The 25,475-nt window shown below is 41.5% G+C and overlaps 1 protein-coding gene across 50 annotated transcripts in view; it reads left to right on the top strand.

Annotated features, from left to right (window-relative positions):
• Positions 1-25,475, top strand: part of LOC131761076 (myomegalin) — a 223,919-nt gene that overhangs the window by 187,238 nt on the left and 11,206 nt on the right. For all 50 annotated transcript variants that reach the window (XR_010840732.1, XR_010840750.1, XR_010840757.1 and 47 more), the window contains 5 exons: positions 854-1,105; positions 1,455-1,586; positions 2,269-2,388; positions 3,857-4,046; positions 4,661-4,785. Coding sequence is in view for 41 of the 50 variants with exons in the window: in XM_059071456.2 (XP_058927439.2) it covers positions 854-1,105; positions 1,455-1,586; positions 2,269-2,388; positions 3,857-4,046; positions 4,661-4,785 (819 nt within the window). In the remaining 9 variants the exon portion in view is untranslated. The remainder of the gene's footprint in view (positions 1-853; positions 1,106-1,454; positions 1,587-2,268; positions 2,389-3,856; positions 4,047-4,660; positions 4,786-25,475) is intronic.

The raw sequence follows: 25,475 nt of genomic DNA on the forward strand, positions 1-25,475 counted from the left end.
TGCTCATATTGATAATCCCTGGAAGAAAGTAGTCTTCTGAACGTGAATATTCTAAACTATGTCCCTGTTCACCTCTTTCCCTCCCTCAACCAAGTTGGGCTTCTTTTTACACAGAAGCAGAGATAATGGGAAGGCCCATGATTTCATAGGCTCTATGAAAGCATCAGCCTATGAAATGAAAGGTCCTCCCTCCCCCATGGAAGAGTGTTCATGACTCTTTAGACATGAGTGATGACATATTTCAGTTCCTGGAATCATGTTAGGTAAGAATGAAATCACCTCTTGCCTTACCTAGAACCCCCCCAGCCTCAGCAAAGAAGTTCCCCACTCTGGAGTAACTGGGGCCACCACGTCTAACTGGATTTATACCCCCTTTCTCTTCTGACAACCCCAGAGGAAAACCGAAAAGCTGGCAGTTTAGCTTCTGGGTACAGCAAGTACTCATACGGACACAAATATTCCCGTTCACAGCTGTGCTCAATGCTATGGCCCATCACACTCTTAACCTCTGATTTTCCCAGTGAGTTCCACTTCTGGAACTTCCCTGGATTCTATCATGAGGAATTATCACAGGAGCCAGGATTAGGGCCATTGGACTTCCCTTTTGTGTACACTGGTGACTTTCTGATACGTTATTCATCCCCTACCTCTTGGTGTCTCATGCTAGCAAATACAAGGGGTGAAAAGTTATAGTCTCTAGGATGGGAATCCTCATCTAATTGGTATTTCACAGCAGACTGGGACCTCTGATAGCCCACGTGTCCCCTTTAGTGTCTGTTCTTAGCAATCACGTGCTTCCCTGCCGATCCTTCTGTTCTGTTACAGTTTCTCATTCATGTTTCTTTCTGCCCAGGTGTCAGCAATGTTCATCCTGCTTCCCCAACCATTTTGCCAACCAACCATTTAGAAGCCAGCTCTTCCCACTACCTCAACCCTGCCCAGCCCCTCTCTCCTCTGAGGGCCACCATAGAACTGGGCAGAACCCTCGAACCTGGGTACTTGGGCAGCAGAGGCCAGTGGGACATGATGAGGCCCCAGAAAGGGAGCATATCTGGGGACCTATCTTCAGGCTCCTCCACGTACCAGCTTAACTCCAAACCCACAGGTAAAGCACAAAGCTGAGCAGGTCAATTATTTTTCTAAACCGTGTGAAACCCCTTACACTTACCAGTTACCATGGTGGCTGTACATGTACACTTGTAACTCCCTTACACATTACCCCTGTGTTAGAGGAGGCCCATGGGGCTTGGTTAGCACCAGCTGTCCTGTTTTTGAAGCCAATTTACTCTTTAAACAAAGTCATCTGAGCTCCTAGATGCCCGTGAGAGAGACCGGTAATGTTTAGGGATCTTGCTGAGAGGCCACTGGCCAAACCCCACACCCCCCATATGGGCCCCACTAGTGACCAGGATTCTCCATCTCCCACCTCCTCCTGTCCTGCTGGGTGACTGCAGGGACTGACCTGCTGGAGGAGCACCTCGGTGAAATCCGGAACCTGCGCCAGCGCCTGGAGGAGTCCATCTGCATTAACGAGCGCCTGCAGGAGCAGCTGGAACACAGGCTTAGCTCCACGGCCCGCGGAAGTGGTAGGAGAGGCCCAGGGCTTCCTGTTTCTGGTTGTCATTAGGGAGCTGCTGAAGGTCAACCCCTAGGCAGAGCTTCGCAGATTTCAAAGCACCGAGGTCTGCTTTGCTGTATTTGCTCCTTACATCAACGAGGCAGGGGGCAAGTACTAGGCTCCTGTTGCAGCTGTATCTGAGCTCAGAGGGTAACTTTCCTCACGGCAGACCTAACCAGGTCTGGTCCCCAGAATCCTCTGACTTCTCATCCATCCTAATCTGCTCATATCTGCCTGCTGACTTCTGTGCCCCCGTCCTGCGATTGGCAAGTGGGAGAGCCAGGTCTGCAGGGCCTCCTCCAGCCACTTAACGAGGTGGCCTTCCTCCCCACCCTCTCCTCAGGCTGCTGACACTTGGAGGCCATCCCTTCCACACGCCCTTGTCCTGCCCACACCGCAGCAGCAGCTATTTAGGGGAAAGGGCCTCCTGAACAGCTACAGCCAGGGCACGTGGTAATGCACGCAAAGAACCCACTCAAAGGAGCCACAGGAAAGCCAGGCATTCAGCGCATCAGGCTTTAGGCCCAGGATGCGAGTTCTCTGGGTTTTCTGCTGCGTTGGGATAGTATCTTTGGAGATACAGAATGAACAACACAGAGAGCGTCTGTTACCCAAATGTGTAACTTGCCTCCTTGCACTTCCCGGGACAGGACCCACCTCTACCTTCTACAGTCCGGGCCTGGAGTCCACACCTCAGCTCTGCAATGAGAACAGAGTCCTTAGGGAAGAAAACCAGAGGCTTCAGGCTCAGCTCAATCATGCTTCCAGAGGTGAGTGGTCAAAAGCCACAAACTGTGGTTACTCTTGTGTCCCTTTCCTCCCTGGCCACACCAGTCACCAACTGGAGAAGCAGAGAAGGTGGAGAGAACAGAGCTACCCAGACCCAGCAACCTCAAACTCCCATAGCTATTCTAAGTCTAGAAAGGGCTACTTCCTGACAATTCCCAACCACGGGCCCTCAGACTCCTAGGCTCCAGAGACAAGGGCTCTAGGAAATCCACCACCTCTGTGCAACCCGCCGGCAGATACTGTCATTAGTTATCAAACTAGATTCCAGTTAGTGCCTGTTCTACTTGCCCACAGCTCACAGCTAGTTTGGACCCAGGAAAGGAAGGAACGTGAGGACTATACCCTCTCTCAGGTTTCTCCAGACTTGGCTGCAGCTGTTCTGTGTGTCCCGCCCAGTTGCTGATCTGCTATCCCCATATCTCCTCACCACCTCCCTACTCATATACTCAGGGCTCCTCTTTGGTCACTAGTCCTCATGACTCTGTGTCTGAAGATGCTAGCAAAATGTCCTCCAGAGGTTTCCCAACACGATTCAGTGGGCATCCACGTGTGGGCATCATTTCCTGTGCGGCCTGGTGGGGCAGCTGACCTTAGTGTTAATTGACTTAGTGGAATCAATATACTTTCGATTACAAATTATTTTTATTTACAAATATTTATTGAATAGCCATAACAGACAAAGAAGAGTGGCTAAGAGGATTAAGCCCAGAATGAAAGACTGCTTGTGGGAAAGGAAAAAGACATCAAGAGATATTTCTAAATTACCCTCCTCAGAGCAAGAAGATGTGAGAGGAGTGATCCCTGCTAGGGAAGATAACAAAAATTATAAGATAAGGGAGAAGGCAGAACTACTAAACTACCATTGCATGCCTGGAAAGATCAGAACAGACCTCACAGGTGAGAAGATAGTGAGATTTAAAAGAGCTCAGTCTGCCAGGCACAGGTGATTCTGCCCCAGACGATTAACAGCACCGGAGCCTTATTCTTAGAGTCCCTGTCAATAGTCTTTGAGACATCATGAAGATCAGAGAGATGCTGCAAGACCAGGAAAGAACAGTTGGCTCTATTTGCAATATGATGAAAACAATATATACTAAAAACTGTAGACAAGAAATTTTGATGTGGATCCTTGGCAAAATTCAAGAATGGATTACTGCACAGAAGGTATATGTGGACTTAGAAAACAGTGAGCGTCAGGAAGCAGAGTGTTTTCTCTAAAAGCAAGGTGGGACGTATTAAATCAGAGGATCAAAGGGCATTGCAGAGAAAGAAGTTCCCATCCCCCTGAGTGTGTGGATATAATAGCATAGCCTCACTTTATCTCTCCTGGCAGCATAAGCTGGCCTTCCTTTTGCTTTAGTTCTGTTTGTCAGGATGGATGTGCTTGGGCTCGTCTTGCTGCTGACCTTTGGCCCTACAATATATGTACTCCTGTGTTCTGCTCACCAGAGCACTCCCAGGAAACAGAATGCCTGAGGGAGGCTCTGCTGACCTCTCGATCCCAGCTTCAAGAGCTGGAAATGGAGCGGGAGCACCAAAAGGTGGAAAGGCAGCAGCTTTTGGAAGACTTGAAGGAGAAGCAGCAGGAGATCTTGCATTTCGATGAGGAACGACTATCTCTCCAGGAGAAAGACTCCAGGTTAGAGGGAGCCCATTGATAAGGAAGGTGGCCCATTTTCAGATTTAGCAAAAGGGATACTGGCAAGACGGTTAATGGTCTTGCCGTCGAGGGTTTTGGAAACCTCAGTAGCCCCTCCGCTATTCCGGATTTATGGGTAACTTTGAACAGAAGGAAGGACTTCTCTGGGAATGTCTTTTTCACTCCAAAGTTGAGAGAGTAAAACCCTGTTATGGAAAGCTTCAGCATATCAGATTCTGCAGAAAGTACATTCTCGTGCTTCCAGTTAGTTTTAAGATATTAGTCCCACCGTAACCTAGGAAGCTTCTACACCAGCCATGATGCTAGTCCCCAGCATAAACACTGTAACTGCTTGACAACATGAAAAGATCAATGTGGGGCAGTAAGAATACCAGATAATGTGTCCTAGGTATGGTAGCTAATGGCATGACTCCAAGCACAGTTACTTTACCTTCCAAGCCTCTGTTGCCACATCTGTAAAATAAAAGTGATGGTCTTCATGACCCTTGAGTTGACATCTAGGGCTAGAATTCTATGATGCAGAAGTTGGCTCACAGCCTCTTGCCCTGGTGGGGCCCCACCAGCTCAGCGGACCCTTGCTTCTCTCCTGACAGGCTGCAGCATAAGCTGGCCCTCTTGCAGCATCAGTGTGAAGAGAAACAGCAGCTTTTCCAGTCCCTCCAGTCAGAGCTACAGATCTATGAGGCACTTTATGGCAATTCCAAGAAGGGGCTGAAAGGTATGTTTTCCCTTCTTCCCCCCCTATGAGCTTCTTGCTCTTGCTAAGGGTCCTGGTGAAGTCTTTACCTTGGGAGTTGTGGAGATCTTGGAAACCTATCTTGCTCTGTCTCAGAAAAAAACCCTCAGTCATTGAGGATCCCAACAGGAAGAGAGGGGAGCTCTCACACACATAGCCCAGAGGTTGGTGACATTAGCAAGATCCAGCCTCGACATCCTTAAAAATAGGCCACAAGAGTCGAACTATACCCACCTGCATGGTCTGAGATAAGTTAATCAAAGTCCAGTTTATACAGTGATTCAAAAAAGAAAAATACACAAAACTGTCTTGGTGATATCATCATTTGAAAACGTCTTGAATGTTCTGAATTCTGACCACCCATGCAGCCAATGTTGCAGACAACCTGCTCTTACCCCAGTGAGAAAATTAAGGTTTTTTTAAAGAAATTTTTAAAAATTTCTTTTTTTTGTCTGGAATTTTTGTCAGAAAAATAATTTGCAGATATATTCTCCAAGTCTTTTTAGTGTCTTTGAAAGACAAAACTTTTAAATTTTGTTGAAGGTCAATTAATCAAATTTTTTGTTTTATTATTTATGCTTTTCTTTATGTCCTAGCTAAGAAATCTTTGTCTATCTCAAGATCATAAAGATTTCCTTGCATTTTTCTTCTTGCAGTTTTATAGCTTTTGCTATTATGTTTAGGACTGCATTTCACTTTGAGTTAATTTTGTATGCAAAGTGAGAAAAAGGTTAAAGTTCTTTTTTTCCCATTGTGATATCCAGTTTTTCCAGCACCATCTGTTACAAAGACTGCCATTTTCCCATTGAATTATCTTGGCAGCTTTGCTGACAATAAATTGACCATAACTTCTGTTAGTAATATTTTGTAATTTTTAGTATATTCATCTTTCATATTTTAACTTCTACATAAATATTTCTCGTGTGTGGGATACATGTGTGTGGGATAACATTTTTATTTCAATTGCCAAATAATTTTTTTTTAATATAGAAACACAATTGATTTTTCATCACCATGAGTATCTTCTAATTGCTTGGCAATCTATTGAAAAACAATTGCCAAGGCAAAAAGAAAAAAAATCACTTCTCAATATATGTGTGAGTCTACTTCTGAATTCTCCATTCTGTTCCATTAATCAATATGCCTATTCTTACACCAATACCAAATTGTCTACATTGTTAAGAGTTTTATAGTAAATTTTGAAATCAAGTTGGGTAAGTCTTCATACTTTATTCCCTTTTTTTTTCTCTTTTATTTTTTTAAACATCTTTATTGGAGTATAACTGTTTTACAATAGTGTGTTAGTTTTTCCTTTACAACAAAGTGAATCAGTTATACATATACATATGTTCCCATATCTCTTCCCTCTTGCATCTCCCTGCCTCCCACCATCTCTATCCCACCACTCTAGGTGGTCACAAAGCACAGAGGTAATCTCCCTGTGCTACGCGGCAGCTTCCCACTAGCTATCTAATTTACATTTGGTAGTGTATATATGTCCCTGTCACTCTCTCACTTAATCACAGCTTACCCTTCCCCCTCCCCATATCCTCAAGTCCATGCTCTAGTAAGTCTGTGTTTTATTCCCGTCCTACCACTAATCTCTTCATGACATTTTTTTCTTCCCTTAGAGTCCATATATATGTGTTAGCATAAGGTATTTGTTTTTCTCCTTCTGACTTACTTCACTCTGTATGACAGACTCCAGGTCTATCCACCTCATTACAAATAATTCAGTTTCATTTCTTTTTATGACTGAGTAATATTCCATTGTATATATGTGCCACATCTTCTTTATCCATTCATCTGTTGATGGACATTTAGGTTGCTTCCATGTCCTGGCTTTCGTAAATAGAGCTGAAATGAACATTTTGGTACATGACTCTTTTTGAATTATCGTTTTCTCAGGGTATATGTCCAGTAGTGGGATTGCTGGGTCGTATGGTAGTTCTATTTTTAGTTTTGTAAGGAACCTCCATACTGTTCTCCATAGTGGCTGTATCAATTTACATTCCCACCAGCAGTGCAAGAGGGTTCCCTTTTCTCCACACCTTCTCCAGCATTTATTGTTTCTAGAGTTTTTGATGATGGCCAATCTGACTGGTGTGAGATGATATCTCATTGTAGTTTTGATTTGCATTTCTCTAATGATTAATGATGTTGAGCATACTTTCATGTATTTGTTAGCAATCTGTATATCTTCTTTGGAGAAATGTCTGTTTAGTTCTTCTGCCCATTTTTGGATTGGGTTGTTTGTTTTTTTGTTATTGAGCTGCATGAGTTGCTTATAAATTTTGGAGATTAATCCTTTGTCAGTTGCTTCATTTGCAAATATTTTCTCCCATTCTGAGGGTTGTCTTTTGGTCTTGTTTATGGTATCCTTTGCTGTGCAAAAGCTTTTAAGTTTCATTAGGTCCCATTTGTTTATTTTTGTTTTTATTTCCATTTCTCTAGGAGATGGGTCAAAAAGGATCTTGCTGTGGTTTATGTCATAGAGTGTTCTGCCTATGTTTTCCTCAAAGAGTTTGATAGTGTCTGGCCTTACATTTAGGTCTTTAACCCATTTTGAGTTTATTTTTGTGTGTGGTGTTAGGGAGTGTTCTAATTTCATACTTTTACATGTAGCTGTCCAGTTTTCCCAGCACCACTTACAGAAGAGGTTGTGTTTTCTCCACTGTATATCCTTCCCTCCTTTATCAAAGATAAGGTGACCATATGTGTGTGGGTTTATCTCTGGGCTTTCTATCCTTTTCCATTGATCTCTATTTCTGTTTTTGTGCCAGTACCATACTGTCTTGATTACTGTAGCTTTGTAGTATAGTCTGAAGTCAGGGAGCCTGATTCCTTGTCTTCCATTTTTCTTTCTCCAGTTTTGCTTTGGCTATTTGGGGTCTTTTGTGTTTCCACACAAATTGTGAAATTTTTAGTTCTAGTTCTGTGAAAAATGCCTTGGTAGTTTGATAGTGATTGCATTGAATCTGTAGATTGCTTTAGGTAATAGAGTCATCTTCACAATGTTGATTCTTCCAATCTAAGAACATGGTATATCTCTCCATCTGTTGGTATCATCTTTAATTTCTTTCATCAGTGTCTTATAGTTTTCTGTGTACAGACCTTTTGTCTCCTTAGGTAGGTTTATTCCTAGATATTTTATTCCTTTGTTGCAATGGTAAATGGGAGTGTTTCCTTAATTTCTCTTTCAGATTTTTCATCATTAGTGTATAGGAATGCAAGAGATTTCTGTGGATTAATTTTGTATCCTGCTACTCCACCAAATACATTGATTAGCACTAGTAGTCTTCTGGTAGCGTCTTTAGGATTCTCCATGTATAGTATGATGGCATCTGCAAACAGTGACAGCTTTACTTCTTCTTTTCCAATTTGGATTCTTTTATTTCTTTTTCTTCTCTGACTGCTGTGGCTGGAACCTCCAAAACTATGTTGAATAAGAGTGGTGAGAGTGGGCAACCTTGTCTTGTTCCTGATCTTAGAGGAAATGGTTTCCGTTTTTCACCATTGAGGACGATGTTGGCTGTGGGTTTGTCATATATGGCCTTTATTATGTTGAGGAAAGTTCCCTCTATGCCTACTTTCTGCAGGGCTTTTATCATAAATGGGTGTTGAATTATGTCAGAAGCTTTCTCTGCATCTATTGAGATGATCATATGGTTTTTCTCCTTCAGTTTGTTGATATGGTGTATCACATTGATTGATTTGCGTATATTGAAGAATCCTTGCATTCCTGGAATAAACCCCACTTGATCATGGTGTATGATCCTTTTAATGTGCTGTTGGATTCTGTTTGCTAGTATTTTGTTGAGGATTTTTGCATCTATGTTCATCAGTGATATTGGCCTGTAGTTTTCTTTCTTTGTGACGTCTTTGTCTGGTTTTGGTATCGGGGTGATGGTGGCCTCATAGAATGAGTTTGGGAGTGTTCCTCCCTCTGCTATCTTTTGGAAGAGTTTGAGAAGGATAGGTGTTAGCTCTTCTCTAAATGTTTGATAGAATTCGCCCGTGAAGCCATCTGGTCCTGGGCTTTTGTTTGTTGGAAGATTTTTAATCACAGTTTCAATCTCAGTGCTTGTGATTGGTCTGTTCATATTTTCTATTTCTTCCTGGTTCAGTCTCGGCAAGTTGTGTATTTCTAAGAATTTGTCCATTTCTTCCAGGTTGTCCATTTTATTGGCATAGAGTTGCTTGTAGTAATCTCTAATAATCTTTTGTATTTCTGCAGTGTCCATTGTTACGTCTCCTTTTTCATTTCTAATTCTATTGATTTGAGTCTTCTCCCTTTTATTCTTGATGAGTCTGGCTAATGGTTTATCAATTTTGTTTATCTTCTCAAAGAACCAGCTTTTAGTTTTATTGACCTTTGCTATTGTTTCCTTCATTTCTTTTTCATTTATTTCTGATCTGATCTTTACGATTTCTTTCCTTCTGCTAAATTTGGGGGGGGGGTTGTTCTTCTTTCTCTAATTACTTTAGGTGCAAGGTTAGGTTGTTTCTTCGAGATGTTTCCTGTTTCTTATGGTAGGATTGTATTGCTATAAACTTTCCTCTTAGAACTGCTTTTGCTTTATCCCATAGGTTTTGGGTCGTCATGTCTCCATTGTCATTTGTTTCTAGGTATTTTTAAATTTCCTCTTTGATTTCTTCAGTGATCACTTCGTTATTAAGTAGTGTATTGTTTAGCCTCCATGTGTTTGTATTTTTTACAGATCTTTTCCTGTAATTGATATCTAGTCTCATAGCATTGTGGTCGGAAAAGATACTTCATACGATTTCAATTTTCTTAAATGTACCAAGGCTAGATTTGTGACCCAGTATATGATCGATCCTGGAGGATGTTCCATGAGCACTTGAGAAAAATGTGTATTCTGTTGTTTTTGGATGGAATGTCCTATAAATATCAATTAAGTCCATCTTGTTTCATGTATCATTTAAAACTTGTATTTCCTTATTTATTTTCATTTTGGATGATCTGTCCATTGGTGAAAGTGGGGTGTTAAAGTCCCCTATTATGATTGTGTTACTGTTGTGTTACCCTTTTATGGCTGTTAGTATTTGCCTTATGTATTGAGGTGCTCCTGTGTTGGGTGCATAAATATTTACAATTGTTATATCTTCTTCATGGATTGATCCCTTGATCATTATGTAGTGTCCTTCTTTGTCTCTTATAATAGATTTTATTTTAAAGTCTATTTTGTCTGATATGAGAATTGTTACTCCAGCTTTCTTCTGATTTCCATTTGCATGGAATATCTTTTTCCATCCCCTTACTTTCAGTCTGTATGTGTCCCTAGGTCTGAAGTGGGTCTCTTGTAGACAGCATATATATGGGTCTTGTTTTTATATCCATTCAGCCAGTCTGTGTCTTTTGGTGGGAGCATTTAATCCATTTACATTTAAGGTAATTATCGATATGTATGTTCCTATTACCATTTACTTAATTGTTTCGGGTTGTTCTTGTAGGTCTTTTCCTTCTCTTGTGTTTCTTGCCTAGAGAAGTTCCTTTAGCATTTGTTGTAAAGCTGGTTTGGTGGTGCTGAACTCTCTCAGCTTTTGCTTGTCTGTAAAGGTTTTAATTTCTCCATCAAATCTGAATGAGATCCTTGCTGGGTAGAGTAATCTTGGTTGTAGGTTTTTTTTCCTTCATCACTTTAAATATGTCCTGCCACTCCCTTGTGGCCTACAGAGTTTCTGCTGAAGTATCAGCTGTTAACCTTATGGGGATTCCCTTGTGAGTTATTTGTTGTTTTTCCCTTGCTGTTTTTAATATGTTTCCTTTGCATTTAATTTTTGACAGTTTGATTATTATGTGTCTTGGAGTGTTTATCCTTGGGTTTATCCTGTATGGGACTCTCTGTGCTTCCTGGACTTGGTTAACTATTTCCTTTCCCATATTAGGGAAATTTTAAACTATAATCTCTTGAAATATTTTCTCAGTCCCTTTCTTTTTCTCTTCTTTTTCTGGGACCCCTATAATTCGAATGTTGGTGCATTTAATGTTGTCCCAGAGGTCTCTGAGACTGTCCCCTCTTCATTCTTTTTTCTTTATTCTCCTCTGCAGTAGTTATTTCCACTATTTTATCTTCCAGGTCACTTATCCATTCTTGTGCCTCAGTTATTCTGCTATTGATCCCATCTAGAGTATTTTAAATTTCATTTATTGTGTTGTTCATCATTGCTTGCTTCCTCTTTATTTCTTCTAGGTCCTTGTTAAATGTTTCTTGCAATTTGTCTATTCTGTTTCCAAGATTTTGGATCATCTTTACTATCATTATTCTGAATTCTTTTTCAGGTAGACTGCCTATTTCTTCTTCATTTGTTAGGACTGATGGGTTTTTACCTTGCTCCTTCATCTGTTGTGTGTTTTTCTGTCTTCTCATTTCGCTTATCTTACTGTGTTTGGGGTCTCCTTTTTGCAGGCTGCAGGTTCGTAGTTCCCGTTGTTTTTGGTGTCTGTCCCTGGTGGCTAAGGTTGGTTCAGTGGGTTGAGTAGGTTTCCTCATTGAGGGGACTAGTGCCTGTGTTCTGGTGGATGAGGCTGGATCTTGTCTTTCTGGTGGGCACATCCACATTTGGTGGTGTGTTTCGGGGTGTCTGTAGCCTTATTATGATTTTAGGCAGCCTCTCTGCTAATGGATGGGTCTGTGTTCCTGTCTTCTAGTTGTTTGGCATAGGGTGTCCAACACTGTAGCTTGCTGGGTGAAGCTGGGTCTTGGTGTTGAGATGGATATCTTGGGAGATTTTCACCATTTGCTATTACATGGAGCTGGGAGATCTCTTGTGGACCAGTGTCCTGAAGTTGGTTCTCCCACCTCAGAGACACAGCCCTGATGCCTGGCTGGAGCACCAAGAGCCTTTAATCCACACGGCTCAGAATAAAAGGGAGTAAAAATAGGAAAGAAAGAAAGAAAGGAAAGAAAGGAAAGAAAGAAAGAAAGAAAGAGAGAGAGAAAGAGAGAAAGAAAGGAGAAATAAAATAAAGTAGGATAAAATAAAATAAAGTTATTAAAATAAAAAATACTTATTAAGAAGAAAAAAAATTTTAAGTAAAAAAACAAGCAAAAAATCCAGACGGTCAGAACCCTAGGACAAATGGTGAAAGCAAAGCTATACAGACAAAATCTCATACAGAAGCATACACATACACACTCGCAAAAAGAGAAAAAGGCGAAAAAAGTTATATATCTTGCTCCCAAAGTCCACCTCCTCAATTTGGGATGATTCGTTGTCTATTCAGATATTCCACAGATGCAGGGTACATCAAGTTGATTGTGGAGCTTTAATCTGCTGCTTCTGAGGCTGCTGGGAGAGATTTCCCTTTCTCTTCTTTGTTCACAAATCTCCTGGGGTTCAGCTTTGGATTTGGCCCGCCTCTGTGTGTAGGTCGCCCGAGGGCATCTGCTGTTTGCTCAGACAGTAGGGGGTTAAAGGAGCAGCTGATTCAGGGGCTCTGGCTCACTCAGGCTGTGGGGGGAGGGAGGGGTACGGATGCGGGCCGAGACTGAGGCGGCAGAGGCCGGCATGACGTTGCACCTGCCTGAGGCACGCTGTGCGTTCTCCTGGGGAAGTTGTCCCTGGATCTTGGGACCCTGGAAGTGGCAGGCTGCACAGGCTCCCTGGAGGGGAGGTGTCTATAGTGACCTGTGATCGCACACAGGCTTCTTGGTGGTGGCAACAGCCTTAGCGTCTCATGCTCGTCTCTGGTGTCCGCGCTGATAGCCGTGGCTCGCGCCTGCTTCTGGAGCTCCTTTAAGCGGTGTGCTTAATCCTCTCTCCTCATGTGCCAGGAAGCAAAGAGGGAAGAAAAAGTCTCTTGCCTCTTCGGCAGCTCCAGACTTCTCCCGGACTCCATCCCAGCTAGCCTTGGTGCACTAACCCCTTCAGGCTGTGTTCACGCTGCCAACCTCAGTCCTCTCCCCGCTATCCGACCGAAGCCCGAGCCTCAGCTCCCAGCCCCCGTCCATCCCGGCGGGTGAGCAGACAAGCCTGTTGGGCTAGTGAGTGATGGTCAACACTGATCCTCTGTGCGGGAATCTCTCTGCTTTGCCCTCTGCACCATTACTGCACTCTCCTCCGCGGCTCCGACGCTTACCCCCTCCAACACCCGCAGTCTCCACCCGCAAAGGGGCTTCTAGTGTGTGGAAACCTTTCCTCCTTCACAGCTCCCTCCCACTGGTGCAGGTCCCGTCCCTATTCTTTTGTCTGTTTATTCTTTTTTCTTTTGCCCTACCCAGGTACGTGGGGATTTCCTTGCCTTTTGGGAAGTCTGAGGTCTTCTGCCAGCATTCAGTGGTTGTTCTGTAGGAGTTGTTCCACATGTAGATGTATTTTTGATGTATCTGTGGGGAGGAAAGTGACCTCCACATTTTACTCCTCCGCTATCTTGAAGGTCCCCCACCTACAATATCTTTTTTTTAAACCATCTTTATTGTAGTATAGTTACTTTACAATGTTGTTAGTTTCTGCTGTATAACAAAGTGAATCAGGTATATGTATACATATATCCCCATATCCCCTCTCTTTTGCATCTCCCTCCCACCCTCCCTATCCGACCCCTCTAGGTGGTCACAAAGCACAGAGCTGATCTCCCTGTGCTATGCTGCAGCTTCCCACTAGCTGTCTATTTTACATTTGGTAGTGTATATATGTCCATGCCACTCTTTCACTTTGTCCCAGCTTCCCCTTCCCCCTCTCCATTTCCTCAAGTCCATTCTTTATGTCTGCGTCTTTATTCTTGTCCTGCCCCTAGGTTCGTTAGAACCTTTTTGTTTTTTAGATTCCATATAAATGTGTTAGCATAAGGTATTTGTTTTTCTCTTTCTGACTTACTTCACTCTGTATAACAGACACTAGGACCATCCACCTCACTACAAATAACTCAATTTCATTTCTGTTTATGGCTGAGTAATATTCCATTGTATGTATGTGCCACATCTTCTTTATCCATTCATCTGTCAGTGGACAATTAGGTTGCTTCCATGTCCTGGCTATCGCAAATAGTGCTGCAATCAACATTGTGGTACATAACTCTTTTTTTTTTTTTAATTTATTTATTTTTGGCCGTGCTGGGTCTTCGCTGCTGCATGTGGGCTCTCTCTAGTTGTGGTGAGCGGGGGCTGCTCCTCCCTGCGGTGTGCAGGCCTTTCATTGAGGTGGCCTCTCCTGCTGTGGAGCACGGGCTCTAGGCATGCAGGCCTCAGCAGTTGCAGCACTTAGGCTCAGTAGCTGTGGCTCGCAGGCTCCAGAGTGCAGGCTCAGCAGTTGTGGCACACGGGCTTAGTTGCTCCGTGGCATGTGGGATCCTCCCGTACCAGGGATTGAATCCGCGTCCCCTGCATCAGCAGGTGGACTCCCAACCACTGCGCCACCAGGAAAGCCCCATAACTCTTTTTGAATTATGGTTTCCTCAGGGTATATGCTCAGGAGTGAGATTGGTGGATCATATGATAACTCTGTTTTTAGTTTTTTAAGGAACCTCCATACTGTTCTCCATAGTGGCTATACCAATTTACATTCCCACCGACAGTGTAGGAGGGTTCCCTTTTCTCCACACCATCTCCTGCATTTACTGTTTGTAGATTTTTTGATGATGGACATTCTGACCAGTGTAAGGGGATACCTCATTGTAGTTTCGACTTGTATTTCTCTAATAATTAGCAGTGTTGAGCATCTTTTCATGTGCTTTTTGGCCATCTGTATGTCTTCTTTGGAGAAATGTCTATTTAGATCTTTTGCCCATTTTTTGCTTGGGTGGTTTTGTTTTTTGATATTGAATTGTATCAGCTATTCGTATATTTTGAAGATTAATCCCTTGTCAGTCACAGTGATTGCAAATATTTTTTTCCCATTCTGTGGGTTGTCTTTTCATTTTGTTTATGGTCTCCTTTTCTGTGTAAAAGCTTTTAAGTTTAATTAGGTCCCATATCTTTATTTGGGGTTTTATTTCATCAGTCTAGGAGGTGGATCCAAAAAGATATTGCTGCAATTTATGTCAAAGAGTGTTCTGCCTGTGTTTTTCTCTAAGAGTTTTATAGTATCTGGTCTTACATTTAGATCTTCAATCCATTTTGAGTTTATTTTTGTGTATGGTTAGGGGATGTTCTAATTTCATTCATTTACATGTAGCTATCCAGTTTTCCTAGCAGCACTTATTGAAGAAACTACCTTTTATCCATTGTGTAGGCTTGCCTCCTTTGTTGTTGATTGACAATAGGTGCATAGATTTATATCTGGGATTTCTATCCTGTTCCATTGATCTATAAGTCTGTTTTTGTGCCAGTACCATACTGTTTTGATTACTGTAGCTTTGTATTATAGTCTCAAGTTAGGGAGCCTGATTCCTCCAGCTTTGTTTTTCTTTCTTAAGATTGCTTTGGCTATTTGGAGTCTTTTGTGTTTCCATACAAATTTTAAGACTTTTTGTTCTAGATCTGCAAAAAAATTCCATTGGTAATTTGATAGGGATTGCACCGAATCTGTAGATTGCCTTGGGTAGTGTAGCATTTTGACAATATTGATTCTTCCCATCCAAGAACATGGTATATCTTTTGATCTGTCTGTGTCATCTTTGATTTCTTTCATCAGCATCATAGATTTCAGAGTACAGGTCTTTTGCCTCCTTAGGTAGGTTTATACCTAGGTATTTTATTCTTTTTGATGTGATGGTACATGGGATTGTTTCCTTAATTTCTCTTTCTGATATTTTGTTGTTAGTGTATAGAAACGCAAGAGATTTCTGTGTATTAATTTTGTATCCTGCAACTTTACCAAATACATTGATGAGCTCTAGGAACTTTCTGGTAGTATCTTTAGGATTTTCTATGTGTAGAATCATGTTATCTACAAAAAGTGACAGTTTTACTTTTTCTTTTCCAAGTTGGCTTCCTTTTATTTCTTTTTTGTCTCTGATTCCCGTGGCTAGGACTTCCAAAACTATGTTGACTAAAAATGGCGAGAGTGGACATACTTGTCTTGCTCCTGATTTTAGAGGAAATGGTGTCAGCTTCACACCATTGAGTATAATGTTAGCTGTGGGTTTGTCAAATATGGCCTTTGTTATGTTGAGGTAAGTTCTCTCTGTGCCACTTTCTGGAGAGTTTTTATCATAAATGGGTGATGGATTTTGTCAAAAGCTTTTTCTGCCTCTATTGAGATGATCATATGTTTTTTTGTTGTTGGGTTTTTTTTTTTTTTTTTTTTTTTTTGCAGTAAGTGGGCCTCTCACTGTTGTGGCCTCTCCCGTTGTGGAGCACAGGCTCCGGACGCGCAGGCTCAGTCGCCATGGCTCACAGGCCCAGCCGCTCCACGGCATGTGGGATTATCCAGGACAGGGGCATGAACCCGTGTCCCCTGCATCAGCAGGCAGACTCTCAACCACTGTGCCACCAGGGAAGCCTGATCATATGGTTTTTATTCTTCAATTTGTTAATGTGGTTTATCACACCAATTGATTCACAGATATTGAAAAATCCTTGCAGCCCTGGGTTAAATCCCACTTGATTGTGGTGTATGATCCTTTTAGTGTTTTGTTGGATTCGGTTTTCTAGAATTATTTTGTGTGAGGATTTTTGTGTCTATGTTCATCAGTGATATTGGCCTGTAATTTTTTTGCGTGTGGTATCTTTGTCTGCTTTTGGTATCAGGGTGGTGGTGGCCTCATAGAATGAGTTTGGGAGTGTTCCTTTCTCTGCAATATTTTGCAATAGTTTCAGAAGGATAGGTGTTAACTCTTCTCTAAAGATTTGATAGAATTTCACTCTGAAGCCATCTGGTCCTGGACTTTTGTTTGTTGGAAGTGTTTTAATCAGTTTCAATTTCAGTAATTGTGATTGGTCTATCCATATTTTCTATTTCTTTTTGGTTCAGTTTTGGGAGATTGTACCTTTCTAAGAATTTGTCCATTTCTTCTAGGTTGTCCATTTTATTGGCATATAGTTGCTTGTAGTAGTCCCTTATGATCCTTTATATTTCTGTGGTGTCCATTGTAACCTCTTTTTCATTTCTAATTTTAGTGATTTGAGCCTTCTCCCTTTTCTTCTTGGTGATTCTGGCTAAAGGTTTTTCAATATTGTTTATCTTTTCAAATAACCAGCTTTTGGTTTAATTTATCTTTTCTATTGATTTCTTTGTCTCTATTTCATTTATTTCTGCTCTGATCTTTATGATTTTTTTTCCTTCTGCTATCTTTGGGTTTTGTTTGATCTTCTTTCTCTGGTTGCTTTAGGTGTAAGGTTAGGTTTTTTATTTGGTATTTTTCTTGTTTCCTGAGGTAAGACTGTACTGCTGTAAACTTCCCTCTTAGAACTGCTTTTGCTGCATCCCATAGGTTTTCGATCATCACGTTTTCATTTTCATTTGTTTCTAGGTTTGTTTTTTTTTTTACCTTCCTCTTTGATTTCTTCAATGATCCATTGGTTGTTTAGAAGCATATTGTTTTGCCTCCACATGTTTGTGTTTTTTTAGTTTATTTTTTTTCTTGTAGTTGATTTCTAATATCATAGTGTTGTGATTGGAAAAGATGCTTGATATGATTTCAATTTTCTTAAATTTATCAAGGTATGCTTTCTGGCTCACTGTATGGTCAATTCTGGAGAATGTTGCATGTGCAATTGAGAAGAATGTGTATTCTGCTGCTTTTAGATGGAATACTCTATAAATATCAATTCCATTTGGTCTAATGTGTCATTGAAGGCCTATGTTTCCTTATTGATTTTCTGTCTGGATGATCTGTCCATTGATGTAAGTGGGGTGTTAAAGTCCCCCACTATTATTGTGTTACTGTTGATTTTTCCTTTTATGGCTGTTAGCATTTACCTTATATATTGAGGTACTCCTATGTAGGGTGCATATATATGTACAATTGTTATATCTTCTTGGATTGATCTTTTGGTCATTATGCAGTGTCCTTCTTTTAGTCTTTGTTTTAAAATCTATTTTGTCTGATATGAGTATTGCTACTCCAGCTTTCTTTTCATTCCATTTGCATGGAATATCTTTTTCCATCCCCTCACTTTTAGTCAGTATATGTCCCTAGATCTGAAGTGGGCCTCTTGTAGACAGCATATATATGGATCTTGTTTTTGTATCATTTCAGCCAGTCTGTGTCTTTTGGTTGGAGTATTTAATCCATTTACATTTAAGGTAATTACTGATATGTATATTCTTATTGCAGTTTTGTTAATTGTTTTGGATTTGTTTTTGCAGGTCTTTTTTCTTCCCTTCCTCTTTTGTTCTCATCTCTTGTGATTTGATGATTACCTTTTTTTTTTAAACATCTTTATTTGAGTATAACTGTTTTACAATAGTGTGTTAGTTTCTCTTTACAACAAAGTGAATCAGTTATACATGTACAGACGTTCCCATATCTCTTCCCTCTTGCGTCACCCTCCCTCCCACCCTCCCTATCCCACCCCTCTAGGTGGTCACAAAGCACAGAGGTGAACTACCTGTGCTATGCTGCAGCTTCCCACTAGCTATATAATTTACTTTTGGTAGTGTGTATATGTCCCTGTCACTCTCTCACATCATCACAGCTTACCCTTCCCCCTCCCCATATCCTCAAGTCCATGCTCTAGTAGGTCTGTGTTTTATTCCAGTCCTACCATTAATCTCTTCATGACATTTTTTTTCTTAGAATCCATATATATGTGTTAGCATAAGGTATTTGTTGTTCTCCTTCTGACTTACTTCACTCTGTATGACAGACTCCAGGTCTATCCACCTCATTACAAATAACTCAGTTTCATTTCTTTTTATGGCTGAGTAATATTCCATTGTATATATGTGCCACATCTTCTTTATCCATTCATCTGTTGATGGACATTTAGGTTGCTTCCATGTCCTGGCTATCGTAAATAGAGCTGCAATAAACATTTTGGTACATGACTCTTTTTGAATTATGGTTTTCTCAGGGTATATGCCTAGTAGTGGGATTGCGGGGTCATATGGTAGTTCTATTTGTAGTTTTGTAAGGAACCTCCGTACTGTTCTCCATAGTGGCTGTATCAATTTACATTCCCACCAGCAGTGCAAGAGGGTTCCCTTTTCTCCACACCCTCTCCAGCATTTATTGTTTCTAGAGTTTTTGATGATGGCCAATCTGACCGGTGTGAGGTGATATCTCATTGTAGTTTTGATTTGCATTTCTCTAATGATTAATGATGTTGAGCATTCTTCCATGTGTTTGTTGGCAATCTGTATATCTTCTTTGGAGAAATGTCTATTTAGTTCTTCTGCCCATTTTTGGATTGGGTTGTTTGTTTTTTTGTTATTGAGCTGCATGAGTTGCTTATAAATTTTGGAGATTAATCCTTTGTCAGTTGCTTCATTTGCAAATATTTTCTCCCATTCTGAGGGTTGTCTTTTAGTCTTGTTTATGGTATACTTTGCTGTGCAAAAGCTTTTAAGTTTCATTAGATCCCATTTGTTTATTTTTGTTTTTATTTCCATTTCTCTAGGAGATGGGTCAACAAGGATCTTGCTGTGGTTTATGTCATAGAGTGTTCTGCCTATGTTTTCCTCAAAGAGTTTGATAGTGTCTGGCCTTACATTTAGGTCTTTAACCCATTTTGAGTTTATTTTTGTGTGTGGTGTTAGGGAGTGTTCTAATTTCATACTTCTACAGGTAGCTGTCCAGTTTTCCCAGCACCACTTATTGAAGAGGATGTCTTTTCTCCACTGTATATCCTTCCCTCCTTTATCAAAGATAAGGTGACCATATGTGTGTGGGTTTATCTCTGGGCTTTCTATCCTGTTCCATTGATGTATATTTCTGTTTTTGTGCCAGTACCATACTTTCTTGATTACTGTGGCCTTGTAGTATAGTCTGAAGTCAGGGAGCCTCATTCCTCCAGCTCCATTTTTCATTCTCAATATTGCTTTGGCTATCGGGGTCTTTTGTGTTTCCATACAAATTGTGAAATTTTTTGTTCTAGTTCTGTAAAAAATGCCAGTGGTAATTTGATAGGGATTGCATTGAATCTGTAGATTGCTCTGGGCAGTATAGTCATTTTCACAATGTTGATTCTTCCAATCCAAGAACATGGTATATTTCTCCACCTATTTGTATCATCTTTAATTTCTTTCATCAGTGTCTTATAGTTTTCTGCATACAAGTCTTTTGTCTCCTTAGGTAGGTTTATTCCTAGATATTTTATTCTTTTTGTTGCAATGGTAAATGGGGGTGTTTTCTTAATTTCCCTCTCGGATTTTTCATCGTTAGTGTATAAGAATGCAAGAGATTTCTGTGCATTAATTTTGTATCCTGCTACTTTACCAAATTCATTGATTAGCTCTAGTAGTTTTCTGGTAGCATCCTTAGTATTCTCTATGTATAGTATCATGTCATCTGCAAACAGTGACAGCTTTACTTCTTCTTTTCCAATTTGGATTCCTTTTATTTCTTTATTTTCTCTGATTGCTGTGGCTAGAACTTCCAAAACTAGGTTGAATAAGAGTGGTGAGAGTGGGCAACCTTGTCTTGTTCTTGATCTTAGTGGAAATGGTTTCAGTTTTTCACCATTGAGAACAATGCTGGCTGTGGGTTTGTCATATATGGCCTTTATTATGTTGAGGAAAGTTCCCTCTATGCCTACTTTCTGCAGGGTTTTTATCATAAATGGATGTTGAATTTTGTCAAAAGCTTTCTCTGCATGTATTGAGATGATCATATGGTTTTTCTCCTTCAGTTTGTTGATATGGTGTATCACGTTGATTGATTTGCGTATATTGAAGAACCATTGCATTCCTGGAATACACCCCACTTGATCATGGTGTATGATCCTTTTAATGTGCTGTTGGATTCTGTTTGCTAGTATTTTGTTGAGGATTTTTGCATCTATGTTCATCAGTGATATTGGCCTGTAGTTTTCTTTCTTTGTGACGTCTTTGTCTGGTTTTGGTATCAGGGTGATGGTGGCCTCATAGAATGAGTTTGGGAGTGTTCCTCCCTCTGCTATCTTTTGGAAGAGTTTGAGAAGGATAGGTGTTAGCTCTTCTCTAAATGTTTGATAGAATTCGCCCGTGAAGCCATCTGGTCCTGGGCTTTTGTTTGTTGGAAGATTTTGAATCACAGTTTCAATTTCAGTGCTTGTGATTGGTCTGTTCATATTTTCTATTTCTTCCTGGTTCACTCTTGGCAGGTGGTGCATTTCTAAGAATTTGTCCATTTCTTCCAGGTTGTCCATTTTATTGGCATAGAGTTGCTTGTAGTAATCTCTAATAATCTTTTATATTTCTGCAGAGTCAGTTGTTACATCTCCTTTTTCATTTCTAATTCTATTGATTTGAGTCTTCTCCCTTTTTTTCTTGATGAGTCTGGCTAATGGCTTATCAATTTTATTTATCTTCTCAAAGAACCAGCTTTTACTTTTATTGATCTTTGCTATTATTTCCTTCATTTCTTTTTCATTTATTTCTGATCTGATCTTTATGATTTCTTTCCTTCTGCTAAATTTGGGGTTTTTTTGTTCTTCCTTCTCTAATTGGTTTAGGTGCAAAGTTAGGTTGTTTATTCGAGATGCTTCCTGTTTCTTAAGGTATGATTGTATTGCTATAAACTTCCCTCTTAGAACTGCTTTTGCTCTATCCCATAGGTTTTGGGTCGTCGTGTCTCCATTGTCATTTGTTTCTAAGTACTTTTTGATTTCCTCTTTGATTTCTTCAGTGATCACTTCATTATTAAGTAGTGTATTGTTTAGCCTCCATGTGTTTGTATTTTTTACAGATCTTTTCCTGTAATTGATATCTAGTCTCATAGCATTGTGGTCAGAAAAGATACTTGATATGATTTCAATTTTCTTAAATTTGCCAAGGCTAGATTTGTGACCCAGTATATGATCTATCCTGGAGAATGTTCCATGGGCACTTGAGAAAAATGTGTATTCTGTTGTTTTTGGATGGAATGTCCTATAAATATCAAGTAAATCCATCTTGTATAATGTATCATTTAAAGCTTGTGTTTCCTTATTTATTTTCATTTTGGAAGATCTGTCCATTGGTGACAGTGGGGTGTTAAAGTCCCCTACTATGATTGTGTTACTGTTGATTTCCCCTTTTATGGCTGTTAGTATTTGCCTTATGTATTGAGGTGCTCCTATGCTGGGTGCATAAATGTTTACAATTGTTATATCTTCTTCATGGATCGATCCCTTGATCATTATGTAGTGTGCTTCTTTGGCTGTTGTAATGGTTTTTATTTGAAAGTCTATTTTGTCTGATATGAGAATTGCTACTCCAGCTTTCTTCTGATTTCCATTTGCATGGAATATCTTTTTCCATCCCCTCACTTTCAGCCTGTAAGTATCCCTAGGTCTGAAGTGGGTCTCTTGTAGACAGCATATATATGGGTCCTGTTTTTGTATCCATTCAGCCAGTCTGTGTCTTTTGGTGGGAGCATTTAATCCATTTACATTTAAGGTAATTATTGATATGTGCATTCCTATTACCATTTACTTAATTGTTTCGGGTTGTTCTTGTAGGTCTTTTCCTTCTCTTATGTTTCTTCCTTAGAGAAGTTCCTTTAGCATTTGCTGTAAAGCTGGTTTGGTGGTGCTGAACTCTCTCAGCTTTTGCTTGTCTGTAAAGGTTTTAATTTCTCCATCAAATCTGAATGAGATCCTTGCTGGGTAGAGTAATCTTGGTTATAGGTTTTTTTCCTTCATCACTTTAAATATGTCCTGCCACTCCCTTCTGGCTTGTAGAGTTTCTGCTGAAAGATCAGATGTTAACCTTATGGGGATTCCCTTGTGTGTTATTTGTTGTTTTTCCCTTGCTGCTTTTAATATGTTTTCTTTGTATTTAATTTTTGACAGTTTGATTATCATGTGTCTTGGCGTGTTTATCCTTGGGTTTATCCTGTATGGGACTCTCTGTGCTTCCTGGACTTGATTGACTATTTCCTTTCCTATATTAGGGAAGTTTTCAACTATAATCTCTTCAACTATTTTCTCAGTCCCTTTCTTTTTCTCTTCTTCTTCTGGGACCCCTATAATCTGAATGTTGGTGCATTTAATGTTGTCCCAGAGATCTCTGAGACTGTCCTCAGTTCTTTTCATTCTTTTTTCTTTCTTCTGCTCTGCAGTAGTTATTTCCACTATTTTATCTTCCAGGTCACTTATCCGTCTTTCTGCCTCAGTTATTCTGCTACTGATCCCATCTAGAGTATTTTTCATTTCATTTATTGTGTTGCTCATCGTTATTTGCTTCCTCTTTATTTCTTCTAGGTCCTTGTTAACTGTTTCTTGCAATTTGTCTATTCTATTTCCAAGATTTTGAATCATCTTTACTATCATTATTCTGAATTCTTTTTCAGGTAGACTGGCTATTACCTCTTCATTTGTTAGGTCTGGTGTGTTTTAATCTTGCTCCTTCATCTGCTGTGTGTTTTTCTGTCTTCCCATTTTGCTTATCTTACTGTGTTTGGGGTCTCCTTTTTGTAGGCTGCAGGTTCGTAGTTCTATCTGTTTTTGGTGGCTGTCCCCAGTGGTTGAGGTTGGTTCAGTGGGTTGAGCAGGTTTCCTGGTTGGGGGGACTAGTGCCTCTGTTCTGGTGGATGAGGCTGGATCTTGTCTTTCTGGTGGGCAGGTCCACGTCTGGTGGTGTGTATGGGGATGTTGGTAGCCTTATTATGATTTTAGGCGGCCTCTCTGCTAATGGATGGGGCTGTAGCCCTGTCTTGCTCTTTGTTGGGTATAGGGTGTCCAGCACTGTTCGTTGCTGGTCCTTGAGTGAAGCTGGGTCTTGGTGTTGAGATGGAGATCTCTGGGAGATTTTTGCCATTTGATATTATGTGGAGCTGAGAGGTCTCTTGTGGACCAGTGTCCTGAGGTTGGTTCTCCCACCTCAGAGACATAGCCTTGACACCTGGCTGGAGTGCCAAGAGCCTTTAATCCACACAGCTCAAAATAAAAGGGAGAAAAAAATAGAAAGGCAAGAAAGGAAGGAAGGAAGGGGGAAGGGAGGGAAGGAAGGGAGAAAGGAAGGGAGGGAGGAAGAAAGGAAGGGAGGAAGGAAGGAGGGAATAAAGAAAGGAAGGGAGGGAGGAAGAAAGGAAGGAGGGAATAAAGGAAGGAAGGAAAGAAGGAAGGAGGGAAATAGGAAAGAAAGGAGGGAAGAAAGGAAGAAAGAAAGGGGAGAAGACAAAATAAAGTAGGGTAAAATACAGTTATTAAAATAAAAAAATAATTATTAAGAAGAAAAATTTCTATTAAAGAAAAAAAATGGGTCTCTCTAACCCTAGGACAAATGGTGAAAATAAAGCTATACAGACAAAATCTCACACAGCAGCACTCACATACACACTCACAAAAAGAAAAAAGGGGAAAATAATAGTATATCTTGCTCCCAAAGTCCACCTCCTCAACTTGGGATATTTCGCTGTCTATTCAGGTTTTCCACAGATGCAGGGCACTTCAAGTTGACTGTGGAGCTTTAACCAGCTGCTTCTGAGGCTGCTGGGAGAGACCTCCCCCTCTCTTTGTTCGCACAGCTCCTGAGGTTCAGCTTTGGACTTGGCCCCGCCTCTGTGCGTAGGTTGTCCGAGGGCATCTGCCCTTCGCTCAGACAGGGCGGGGTTAATGGAGTAGCTGATTCGTGGTCTCTGGCTCACTCAGGCGGGGGAGGGGGGCATGGATGTGGGGCGAGTCCGTGGTGGCAGAGGCCGGCGTGATGCTGCACCAGCCCGAGGCGCACCGTGCGTTCTCCCGGGGAAGCAGTCCCAGGATCCCGGGACACTGGCGGTGGCGGGCTGCACAGGCTCCCAGGAGGGGTGGTGTGGAGAGTGACCTGTGCTCGCACACAGGCCTCTTGGTGGTGGCAGTAGCAACCCTAGCGTCCCACACCCGTCTCTGCTGTCTGCGCCGACAGCCGCAGCTCGCGCCCGTTTCTGGAGCTCCTTTATGCGGTGCCCTTAATCCCCTTTCCTCACGCCCCAGGAAGCAAAGAGGCAAGAAAAAGTCTCTTGTCTCTTCGGCAGCTCCGCGCCCGTTTCTGGAGCTCCTTTAAGCGGCGCGCTTAAACCCCTCTCCTCGCGCAGCAGGAGGTAAAGAGGGAAGAAAAGGTCTCTTGCCTCTTCCGCAGCTCCAGACTTCTCCCGACCTCCCTCCCGGCCAGCCGTGGTGCACTAACCCCTTCAGGCTGTTTTCACTCTGCCAACTCCAGACCTTTCCCTGGGATCTGCCCGAGGCTCAACTCCCAGCCCCACCCGCTCCGGAGGGTGAGCAGACAAGCCTCTCAGGCTGGTGAGTGCTGATCGGCACCGATCCTCTGAGGGAATCTCTCCGCTTTGCCCTCCGCACCCTGTTGCTGCGCTCTCCTCCGCGGCTCCGGAGCTTCCCCCTCCGCCACCTGCAGTCTCTGCCCGCGAAGGGGCTCCTAGTGTGTGGGAACCTTTCCTCCTTCACGGCTCCCTCCCACTGGTGCAGGTCCCGTCCCTATTCTTTTGTCTCTGTTTATTCTTTTTTCTTTTGCCCTACCCAGGTACGTGGGGAGTTTCTTGCCTCTTGGGAGTTCTGAGGTCTTCTGCCAGCATTCGGTGGGTGTTCTATAGGAGAAGTTCCACGTGTAGATGTATTTCTGATGTATCTGTGAGGAGGAAGGTGATCCCCGCGTCTTACTCTTCCGCCATCTTCTTGCTCCCCCCCGATGATTATCTTTAGTGTTGT

This window comes from Kogia breviceps, chromosome 1 (genome assembly GCF_026419965.1).
Source record: "Kogia breviceps isolate mKogBre1 chromosome 1, mKogBre1 haplotype 1, whole genome shotgun sequence".
NCBI lineage: Eukaryota > Metazoa > Chordata > Mammalia > Artiodactyla > Physeteridae > Kogia > Kogia breviceps.